We start from the raw sequence: 12,139 nt of genomic DNA on the forward strand, positions 1-12,139 counted from the left end.
AGTCTTGGTGCGCTAAGGGGGTACGTTTTGTTAACGATGTTTTAAAAACAGATGGATCATTTCTCTCATACTTTGATTTTCAACATAAATACAATGTACAAGTAAACTTTCTTCAATATTATGGCTTTTGTAATGCTATTCGATTTGGTTTTAATAAAAATGTCATACCAAAGGTCATTGAACCTACATGTATCATCCCGGAAGCATTGTTATTAATAATAAAAGTGGAAAAAGGTTGTGCACATATATACCGTTCTTTATTGAAACATAATATAAAGGAATGTAAAAGTCTTACTAAGTGGAAACAGGAGTTTGACCTTGACAATATTGTATGGAGTTCGTATTATTTTCTTCCCTTTAATTCAACTGTCGATGTTAACATGAGGTGGTTTCAGTTCAAGTTACTGAATAGAATTCTTTATATGAAAGATGCTTTGTTAAGATTTAAATTAGTTACAGATAACTTATGTACATTCTGTAATAACAGTGTAGAAACGATTATACATATATTTTGTTACTGTATTCATACAACCGAAATATGGTCTAAACTCGAGTATTGGTTGTCTCGTAATAATGTACTTATTAAGTTTAGAAATCAAAATAAGTTGTTTGGGTTTCACGGTAATAATAACAGTGCCCTCAACTGTATTATGATTATAGTCAGGAAAGAAATTTTTGCAGCCAAATGTAAACAGTGTTTGCCAGTTTTTGAAAACATAATATCAGCGATAAAGTGTTATTATAACATGGAAAAGTATATATGTAAAACAAATCTGAAAGAACAGAAATTTGTGAAAAAGTGGTTACTTTTTGCAAAGTGTTTCTGATTGTTTATTTCTTCTAAAATCATTTTGCCAACTAAATCTGGGATATTTATGTTAAATAGTGAACTTCAATTTGTAACTGATACCGGTATCTATAAATGTATTTCCTTATCATATTTTGAATGGCCAGGAATATTATTTTGAATTTCTGCATGTAAAAACCAATTCTTGTATACATAATAATGTGAACGATATTATTTAATAAAGGATCCCTGTGGAAGGGAAAAAGAAAAAAAAAAAAAAAAAAAATAAAATATATTTTTTAAAGAATATTGAATATTACTGGCATGTTCAGAACTTGATTTTGATAAAAGGGGAAACATTGCAAGTTCTACTGTTCTGCTTTGCTTACAAATGGTGGATAGGTCACGTGACGTATAAGATGGCACCAATCACACAGAGAGTGTATACTACATACTTGATGCTCGCCATGCTGTGTGTACTAGCTACATACCAGGGTGCATCAGGAGATACCACCGATGTCGAGGTAAAATACACAATAAGATGGTTGTGCTCTATCCAGTATACGTACCGAAAAAATACACACTTTGAAAATATCCTCCAAAATTATCATTATAGGATATTTGCATGATTTTTTTTAATTACAAAATTATGGAATGGCACTAAAAGTATTGACAATGTTTAACGATTGAGTGAGCATTCGCTTATTTAGAAGAAGAAAAAAAAAACTCGCAATCGTGTACTAATAAAGAAATCATGCAGATATAGTGATAGCATCATTTCAGAGCACATTTTCACTTTTTTTTTATACGCATTGTATACATGTACTGGAGTCGTTTGAAATCCACGCGAAAATTTGTGAATCAAAAGAGTTATTCGATCACTTCTATTGAGTTGATTCAGCTCCAAAGAAAGTGATCCCTAATATGACTCCTTTGAAAATGGATTTCCACTCCTCTCCATTAATACAGTAGTTTTGTTTTAAATAAGTGTAATGTAAGTCTTCTAATAAAGATAAGAACATATGAAATAAGAAGTGATAAATGATTTATATAAACGCGTTATAATTATTGCAACGGGCCTTGATATTCGTCCATTCACCCCTCACTCATCCATTCATTCCTTCTTTCATTTCTTCATTCATTCTTTAAATAGCCCTTGTATAGTTACAGTCTAAGTTTCGTCAAATGTGTCTTGATAACATCATCGCCTCCTCCTTACATACATGTATATGTAAAATAAGTAATGAAAATGCGTAATTTTGAAATTTAATCATATTTTACAAGTAAAACTGTAACATTCTCATGTTTTTATTTTGTACTCAGGAAGCCAGACCTCGCCCACCACCTAACCCGGACGTGAGTATACTGACCTCTATTCTTCCTCGCCATCCTCTGATTATCAACTCATTTTCAATTTTTTTTTTTCTCGGTCATAATCTTCTTTTATCTGATATGTACCTGTTGTCCATGAAAAAAAACACCTCATATGACTGCTTATACTGCAGAGAATAAGACGAGATCAACATCACTAGGGCAAAAATGCCATTTTGAAACATTATCAATTTGTTGTTGGTGTTGTTCCTAACTTTCTTTAATAAACTCACTCTTTATACTCCTTGATTATGCATGAAGTCTAATATCTTGCTTACAAACAAAATTGGTTGTCACTCATTGATTTGTATCTCAATGTTTCACTATTTTACAGCCCTGTACACCATATGCACAACCGTGTGACGGGCGGCGAGGTATGGAAAATTGTTGCGGTATGCCATTATTGAGATGTCGTAAATACTCAGGAGAATGGTGCGGAGATAATAGTTTACCAAATAGTTCACCATGTATTTGTAGACACTCAGAATTATCCGGCGAATAGATTCCTGCTAGATATGACAGATCATGATGATTAAAAGTGCTCAAAGCTAGCCTTATATCAATTCATATTTAGATATGTTGATGTTGATATAATTATTAGGCCTATACTGCAGCTCCACCATACGTATACTACTGTAATTATGGACATGAATTTTGGTGATTGGTGAGATATTAATTTTTAGATGAGATAATTTGAACGTAATATCTGTTAGTTTGCCGACGCCCCACCTTGTCAACCACATCACGTGATACAGGGTTTGAGCTATACTGAACTTACACCAAACTTTCATAGACAATGTAATATCAAGTGTACACAATTCATAATTCATATTTTACATTATTAGTTTGTATATTGTAAGACATTATTGAGTACTGATTCTTGTTTTTTTTAAAGCATCGATTGTAAAAGTAAATTAATTATTTTTTGTTTTGTTCCATTCTCTAAACTGATTTGTACCAAAATACTTTGTTGAGCTGTTTAAGGGGTTAGGCTCGACTAGCACATGTGCTATTATCTGGCCCCTTTTTACCAACCAATAGTTTCTCTTCCTGTAAATGTAATTATAGTATAAAATGTATGAAAATGTATTGTTGTTGGTAAATAAATCAAATCAAAATCAAATCAAATATTTACAATACTTATTTATAATCTGTTATTTAGAAATTCATATGTCCATCATTGTCCATATGAAGAAGGAATATTGTATCATGCATTTATATAGAACCATTATTGCCTCCATCCCTCCATCACATCGATTCAATATTAAAATTTGAACTTATTCATTATGAATTCAATATTCCTTGCAAGCTAGAAGAAAGATGATAATACTTTCACCCCCTCCCCCCTCATCATCATCATCATCAAGTGCCGGGTGTGTTTAGGACATCGGCTGTCATGGCCCACCATTTCTGCTTATTTTCTGGTATTCTTAAAGAGCTGGTATTGCTAATTACATTTTTGGTTGCCCATTTAAGGGTTAAGGCTTCTTAATATTTTTTTTCTAGATAATCATATCTGTATAATTATGTCACAAATTGCATTTGCATCTTTCTTATTGTGTTGATGAGTGATGGTTTTACTCTTGCTTTCATCTTATTAAATATATCCTTTGCCGTCGCAAGTCTTTTCTTTATCTCATGAATACTTTTCACATCTGTTTTCTTTTTGTTTAAAGGAAATAAATTAATAAATGAGAAGGAAATAAATTTGTTTAAATGTTAAATCTTCTTTTAGCGTCGTACGTACCAATAATTATGCTCATATATTCGACGCCGTGTTAAACGATGTATTTTGAATGACGTCATAATATTGATAGCAATCATTCTATTTCAAGGCGGGAATACATGTACCTTTTTTTGGATGTGATATCATCAGTAAAATGGGACCAGTTTGATGAACAAGATATTGTTTGGTATCAGAGAAGACAAGGTGTGAGTATAGTTCATTATAAACCTCACTTAGGAAATCCAGCCATCTGATTGGTCGAAATTGCAGTCGTGATTTTAGCCATTCCCGTAAAGAAACGAAAAATGCCAAAATCATTTAATAGTCCAAGAGTAAAATCCCGGCAAAATTCCGTGATGTTTTAACCAATCTTTACTCGATAAGGCCATCAAAAAAATATACATGTTTAGCGTCCCCGCCCGCTTCCTTTTTTGGGGCCGCCTCCTATTTTGTTAGCAATTTTTTTGGATTTTTTTTTGGATTAAAAACAAAACAAAAAACAAAACATGAAAAACACTTTTAAACTGGATCTATTTCTTATTTAAAAAATAAAAAAAATAAAAATTGTCTGCGGCCAATTTGAAAAATAGCCCGGCTGTCAGGGGAAATGTACCGAGCGGCCATTTTGAGCGGCCATTTTGAAAGAAAAAAGAAAGAAAAAAAAAGGGCCTCCTCCTTCCTATTTTTCAAAAAAGCAGGAAGCTAAACATATATATATATATTTGTTTTGGTCCTTAAAGGATAAGGTTAGAATTATTGGTAGATTTTTGTTTGAATTCGGCATATAAAAGGGATATCGACTGCTTTAATACTCGAGGACTGGCTTTTTCTATACTGGCTCTCGGGAAATTTGCCTCCGCTGCTATTACCCCAAGGCGCGCCTGGGTGGGTGGCGCGCCTCGGAGTGATAGCAGCAAGTCTTGAAATTGACTGATTTTAGATTTTATTGTATGAGCATCTACTAAAGGGAAAGTCCACCCTGAAATTAACTTAGTTTTAATAGGAGTAGAAAAATGAGAGAAACAAGTCAGTGAAAGTTTGAGCAAATTCCGATTAAAAATAAGGAAGTTAGGATTTTTTAAGTTGTGATCAATCAAACACAAATTGGCAACTCTATTACGTAAAATGCGAGCTCAACTTCCATTTGCTTAGTACTAAAAATATCTAAATTTTTCATTTTCCCTCAAGAAAAATTTCAACCATACATGCACCCTAAATATAATAATTGCAAATATGTTTCTATACTCCCCCTGCAAGGAACAAATATATATTCCGTCATCAATAACGAAGAAAACATGATTTTATGGAATATTATGCACAAAGCAAATGAAGGAGAGCTCGTATAATACGTCACAGAGTTGCCAATTTTTATTTATTGATCACAACTTCAATAATTCATAACTTTCTTATTTTCATTCAGAATTTGCTCAAACTTTCACTCACCTGATTTTCTTATTATTCTGCCTCTATCGAAACAAACGTATTTTTGGGGTAGACTTTCCCTTAACTTTGCGACCTCTACTTCACTGTCCTGAGCTGAAGATGGAGCTATCCTGGTTTTGCATTTGAGTACAATTGAGTGCAAACTCTCAGAAGGAAAAGGGCGGTCGTAGAGCTACGAAATTCCAGTTCGAAGAACAATATAAAGCATTGATGCACAGATTCAATAAAATGCTTTGTATCTCCCACTAACAATAACTCCTGCAAATCAAACGCTTGTCCTAAGACTAACCGACATGTATTGAAACAACCATTCAACTGAATGGATTCAGTTGTCACACTCAAACTTACAAATGTGTACATATTTTATGTAAAATCTAATGTCGTACTTCCTAAGATAGCATAGTTATTGATCATTATTCATATGTCACTGATTCGGTCCTTTTTCCGTCTTCTTCTTTTCTCTCATTTCCCCCTTTTCGTCAGGTTATTAATATAAGCTTTCCCTTTTTGCCTTTCCTTCTCCTTTCTCGTACTTTTGTATTAATTGTTCTTTGACCATGTCAGCTCCTTCCCTCCCTCATGGAGTTTGTCTGATTCCCCTGTTCATGCACCCCTCCTTCTTCTTCTTCTTCTTCTTCTTCACCATCTTGCTCTTCCTTCTTAGTCCGTTTCTCACTGACCTAGAGCACATATTTTTGGAGTTTTTTTGTGACCCCGAAATTGGAAAATTATGCCACCCGATATTTTGTTCAGTAGGGGGGGGGGGGGGGGGGGTCACTTTTTGTTGTCACCCTTTAGCACACACACAAAAAGGGGGGAGGGGGGTCCTCCAAAACAAACACATAAAAAAGGGGGTTAACCCCTCCCCCCCCCCCCCCCCCCTGCTTACGCGCCTGATATCGACACACAACATACACATTGAAGAAACCTACTACAGGTTAGCGAGTTAGCGGTCAGGAAAATCATTAAAGCTTTTACCAGGTAGATGAACATCTCGAGATATTGAGGGTCAGCTATGTTAGCGAGCATGAAAATATTTCACAGTTGACAAAGAGCTATCTATATTCTACCCATAAAACGACAATGGAGCAAGCAATAAAACTGAGTCTTTGATCTCAGACTACGAATCTCCTCGACCCCCAGCATGTTATAGATGTAAGTTATTCAATTGTTTTTGCTAGTCTATGCTCGAGGGACTTCAGTCCCTGTGGATCTACAAAAGCGAACCATTTAATGCCAGATTGTTTATTTTGTATGAAGTGTAATCTTTAGCTTATTAATGGGAAAAACCTGTGGTTAAAACAATTTTTGGTTGTATAGTTTTAGAGCAAGTCAGATTTTTAAAGGTAATACAAAATGTTGGTATGGGGTATGGGAATTTGGTTCAAATGAACATATTGGAAGCATATGCGATCCTACAATATTCAGTAATCGTTGTCGCGGTTAAAATCGAGTCTAAAGAGATGAAATTGTAAATAATGAACTCTTTATGTTGTATAGCGCCCTCTCAAGGTCAATATATTAATTTAGCTACAAAACATTGTTCTTTGAATAAAATTGTAAAGAATCACTATCCAGCCAATTTTCAAAATTTACCAAAACTTTGTAATACCTTTAAGTTTAATTCATCAAACAGTTTAATTGAAAGAAGACATTTGTATAAGATAGTTGTTATAGGCGAGCAGAAATATACAAATTAGGTGCCTGTCAAAGTCAGTGGAAAGTCATACAATACATTTAAAGTGACAATTCAATATTGAGGTTTTTAGAACGAATTTATACTACAATGTATATGCAGATAGTTGTGAATAATCAAGCTTGTGTAGGGATGCAAGATAAAGAAATTTACAGTTATTTTGGTTCATGCAAATTGGCAATAATGTGTTTAAAGGAAAGTCAGGTCAGTTTGAGAAACTCTGAAAATATGAGTTTATCAAAGTAGTGCATATTAGGAAATGCAAAAGGTTTTGTAGCCATTGGTTACTCTGAAGTTTTGACAGTTCAAGGACGAAGTCAAGATTGACAGTTTATAGTACAAAAGAAAAATTGGTTTAAATGAATCTTTATGGATACAGCTATTTGGTTTTTTTCAGATATTTTGTATTGTATCTTGTGTAACATGAATGATGTACTCAATTTATCTTTGTTATTTTTATCTGTATTTGCAGATCGAATCAAAAAGCTTTACAGTGTAATGGGCCCATAGTAGGTCGGTGACTACGAGTTCAGAAGCAAAATGAAAACGAAACAGCTCGGATATATTGAAGTCCACTTTATTATTTATAAACTCAGCCGAAGCTCCAATAATTCAAACGAAGATTATTTATTTAAGGACATTTTAAAATAGCTTATTCTCTCAGAGGCTGGGCCGCCCTATAGATCGAGCGAATTAAGCAGGACATCTCGCACATGGCATTTAAATACTCAGGCGCCCGACGAGGCTTCAAAGTCACATGACCTTATTAGCCAATCAATTACAAAATAGGATATATAAAATGACCCTTAGGTCACCCAACCTCGAGATCAGTTTGTAGTATTTTCCTCATTTCATCTTCATCTCCCAATTTCATTTGTTACTTTGCAAACCCAATTTGGGAGGACATTGCCCTCTGACATAAGCCAGGCACTGCCAACCCCATATATTTATCAACAATTAGTGTCAGCTTAATGGCGTAATGGCCCAAGACACTGCAGTTATCACCAGTGACCAGCCCTAACTTCCCAGAAATCGGTACAGAACTCTCTTTGTTTTATCCTTCCTCCCAAGAAGGATGAAAACATCATTTTTTCTCTAACTTCCTTCACTACTACACTTCTCATAGTTCTTCGTCGGAGCAACACGTTAATATGAGAATGTCACCTCTACCCCAATTTGCTCCATGCATACACAAGGAGCAAATCCATCTTCAGTTCTAACCTCCTGCATTTCATTTGGAGAATTCTCTTCCGGGCCTATAACCTCTTGTATGGCACATCAATTCTTTATCCTGCCGTCTTCAAAGGACGGGCAGTCTTGCAGTGGAACGTTTGAATCAGGACCCGACATGGCACCTGATTCTCCGCTTGGGAGCTGCCCTCTTCTTCGTTCCGGTAGCTCTTTTCACACACGAGCTTGATTCACTGTAGCTCGCCTGAACGTTCATCAACATGTCCATCTCACTGCAACTCTGATGATTTCAATTCAAAGTCCGGCTCATATCGATCCAGCATCGAGCGACTCATTGCTCTTCACGATCACCACTATACCGGCTTTGATGTCTACATTTCAACCTGGGCCTCCGACATCGAGCGACTCACTGACTCGTCGTCGAGCGCCACATCTCTTCTCTTTTCTTCTCGCCCGAGCGCTACATTCATCATCATCATGAGCGTCGGCATCGACATCGCGTTCTTCTCGGCTTTTCAGCCACGTCAACGAAGTCGCGTTTCCATCATCAAGCCTCCGCACAATCATCGCGTGAGCCCCTTTCTTCGTTTCATCCGTCATCATCTTCATGGACTTTCGACGTCATTTCTACCATTGTCGTAAGCTCTATTCATTCACTGCATTTATTCATGTCCATCTAATTACATGACCATTTAAACTCCGTGCTAGTGCAATATCCACGATCCTCATTCTGAATCATTTATTTGCTTGCATGACTACACTTTGCAAGTGTTGTGTCTGCAAATCAGTACCCAATAAAATAACGAAAAGGGAATACTTGTTATCATGTATGTTATTGCCAGTGCAACCTTGTTTCCTCGTAGTTAAATTAAAAAGTGAGTTATGTTGTGTGATAAGTGAACACGCCTTTACAATTTCCATCCACAATACCCACACACCAACATAATTCCATAAGTTCAATATACCAATCAAGAGAGAAGTTATACATTCAATTAGATATAAAATAAATATAAAATCACAAGGCACAATAGATAGTGTGGTTAGGACTATGTACCGAAGAAAATAGGAGGAGCCTACAGCCCCGCGAATACAGAGTCGGTGGACCCGGGGGGCAGGGGGGGGGCACAGTGCCCCCTACTTTTTCAAGTACCCAAAAAGTGCCCCTTTTTCCATGGGAAAAGTGCCCCTTTAATTTTGTAAGAAGCGCCCCTTTTTACATAAAAAGTGCCCATATTACTTTGATATGTGCCCCTGTTAATTTTTAAAAGTGCCCCTCTCCTTTCCACCTCTGATATGTGCCCCTTTTATTTTGACACGTACCTCTTTTCCCAGACAAGTTCCCAGTTTCCTTTGCAATAAGTGTGTATTTTCCATTCTCATAAGTGCCCTTTTTAATCTCTAGTAAGTGCCTCTTTTCGGATACGAGAAGCGCCTCTTTTCACTTTTGTTAAGCGCCTCCTTCACCTCTGATATTTGCCCTATTCAAATCTTAGAGGTGCCCCTTTTACTTTGACAATTGCCCCTTTTCCTTTGTAAGAAGTGCCCCTTTCCCTTTTAATAACTACCTCTTTTTAACTCGGATAAGCGCACCATATTTTCACATGTGCCCCCTTTCCTTTCTAATACGTGCCCCTTTTCCTTATGATAAGTGCCCCCATTTAACAAAGAGCCCTTCGCCTTTTCATAAATGCCCCTTTTCACCTATGAAAATAGTCCTTTTTCATTCTCCTACTAGTGCTCCTTATCATGTCTGGTAAATGACCCTATTCAATTCTGAGAGACTAATCGTTTTATTTTGACAAGTGTCCCCTTTTCCTCCTGATAAGTGCTCTTTTCATCTCTAATAACACCCCCTTTTATTTTGACACGTGCCCCATTTGACAATTATTTATTCCTAATAGATCTAAATATTAGTTTACATTCTCAGATTTTATTGAATGACAATTGGGGAGTGTTTGTTTTGCGTGACTGCTAAAGCATGTGTGTGCTACAATGCTAATCAACTAGGGGACCTACGTTCGTAATGGGGATTAATACCTCATAAAAGGGTACTAATATAGCACATCGACACGGTTTTGATCCTTGGGGCTCACAGTAACGAGGCCATTGCTTAGCCAATGAATCATGAATGTACGCAGCGGGCGCTAGGGTACGTCGACGCCCCCACAAAAAAAAAAAAAAAAAAAAAAAAAATGCAAAAGATGTTCAATAATTCATTGCATTTCCCCCAGTTCCCAACAGGAAAAATTCCTCGGTATGGTCATGCATGGTTCAAGTCATGCCCACATAGAAGATTTTTTATGTTGGAGGTCGGGGCAAAATGCAATAAATTATTTAAAATTTATTGCATTTTCTTAGTTTTTTAGTTTTTGTGGGAGCGTCGACGTACCCTAGCACCCGCTGCGTACATTCATGATTCATTGGCTAAGCAATGGCCTCGTTACTGTGAGCCCCAAGGATCAAAACCGTGTCGATGTGCTATATTAGTACCCTTTTATGAGGTATTAATCCCCATTACGAACGTAGGTCCCCTAGTTGATTAGCATTGTAGCACACACATGCTTTAGCAGTCACGCAAAACAAACACTCCCCAATTGTCTTTCAATTACATCTGAGAATGTTTACTATTATCTAGATCTACTAGGAATAAATCATTGTCAAAATCATTCAATAAATTGGGGTTAAAATAATTATTCCACCATTATGACCAACAGTGTACATTAAGATGGAGAGCGAAAGCGCAAAACAGAACAAAACAACAATAGAGAAAAGTTGAGAAGGAAGAAAGATATATGTAGGAGAAATGGTGATGGAAAAGAAAAAGAAGAGAGAGAGGGAGATACAAGAAAAAGTACAAAAGAGCAAAACAGAAAAAACGAGTTTGGTAATAAATGAAGAAATGTTGGTAAGGTATGGTAAGGGCCAGCCTGTAAAAGAGGGTGGGGGGGGGGGGGGAGAGAGACAATGAAGCAAAAAAAAAAAAAAAAAATTACATACTATATCATATGTGATGACATATCGTTGGTGTATTATGTAGATTCATCATATTTAGATTCTGAATATTGGCAGCAAATTATATGATATTGAAAAGGATGCAATTCATAGTTGTACACAATAATTGTCAGTTAATATATTCTCTCTTTTTCCCTCTCCCTCCCCCCTCTCTCTCCTCCTCTCTTTCAGGCGCGTAGCCAGGGGGTGGTGGGGGCGGTCGCCCCCCCCCCCAAAAAAAAAAAGAGAGAGAAAGAGAAGAAAAAAGTAGGAGGACGTAGGAAGAAAAAGGGAAAAGGAGTCGAGAACGGTACAACGAATCGTCTCCTTTCTCTAATAATTTAATGAAACGTCAAAGCTTCCGCGCTTCGCGCGGAAAGGGGAGAACTGAATACAGATATGGATTAAGAGTCGGGAAAGGTACAACGAATCGTCTTCTTTGTCTAATAATACGTCAAAGCTTCGCGCAGGAGGAGGGGGGAGGGGACTGAATTCAGACAAGCATTAAGAGTCGAGAAATGTACAACCAATCATCTTCTTCTCTAATGATTTAATGACATGTCAAAGTTTAGCGCGAGAGGGGGGGGGCGGAATTCAGACAAGGATTAAGAGTCGAGAACGGTACTTTGAGTCGTCTAGCTTTCTCTAATAATGTAATGAAACTTCAAAGTCTCCGCGCTTTGCGCGGGAGAGGAGGAAACTGAATTCAGATAAGGATTAAGAGTCGGGAAAGGTACAACGAATCGTTTTCTTTGTCTAATAATACGTCAAAGCTTCCGCGCTTCGCGCAGGAGGGGCGGACTGAATTCAGACAAGGATTATGAGTCGAGAAAGGTACAACGAATCGTCTTCTTTCAAAGGAAACTCCCCCCCCCCCTCCCTGCACCCACCCCCCTAGGGAGCGCGCTTTTTAAGTGATTCGCACGCTTCGCAT

The 12,139-nt window shown here is 36.8% G+C and overlaps 1 protein-coding gene across 1 annotated transcript; it reads left to right on the top strand.

The window, feature by feature from the left end:
• Nucleotides 1-1,205: 1,205 nt before the first annotated feature.
• On the top strand, nucleotides 1,206-2,996 carry LOC115928614. Its single transcript, XM_030996070.1, has 3 exons — nucleotides 1,206-1,311; nucleotides 2,111-2,143; nucleotides 2,493-2,996. The coding sequence occupies exons 1-3, from the start codon at nucleotides 1,207-1,209 to the stop codon at nucleotides 2,658-2,660; spliced, it is 306 nt and encodes a 101-aa protein (XP_030851930.1). The 5' UTR covers nucleotide 1,206; the 3' UTR covers nucleotides 2,661-2,996.
• The last annotated feature ends 9,143 nt before the right edge of the window (nucleotides 2,997-12,139 follow it).

The sequence above is a fragment of the Strongylocentrotus purpuratus genome, unplaced genomic scaffold (assembly GCF_000002235.5).
Source record: "Strongylocentrotus purpuratus isolate Spur 01 unplaced genomic scaffold, Spur_5.0 spur5_contig_854, whole genome shotgun sequence".
Taxonomy (NCBI): Eukaryota; Metazoa; Echinodermata; class Echinoidea; order Camarodonta; family Strongylocentrotidae; genus Strongylocentrotus; species Strongylocentrotus purpuratus.

Coding starts and splice junctions, on each gene's coding strand:
- LOC115928614 (XM_030996070.1), top strand. CDS start 1,207: ATGGCACCAATCACACAGAGAGTGTATACTACATACTTGATGCTCGCC. Junction 1,312..2,110: donor GAGATACCACCGATGTCGAG/GTAAAATACACA, acceptor TTTTGTACTCAG/GAAGCCAGACCTCGCCCACC. Junction 2,144..2,492: donor GCCCACCACCTAACCCGGAC/GTGAGTATACTG, acceptor ACTATTTTACAG/CCCTGTACACCATATGCACA.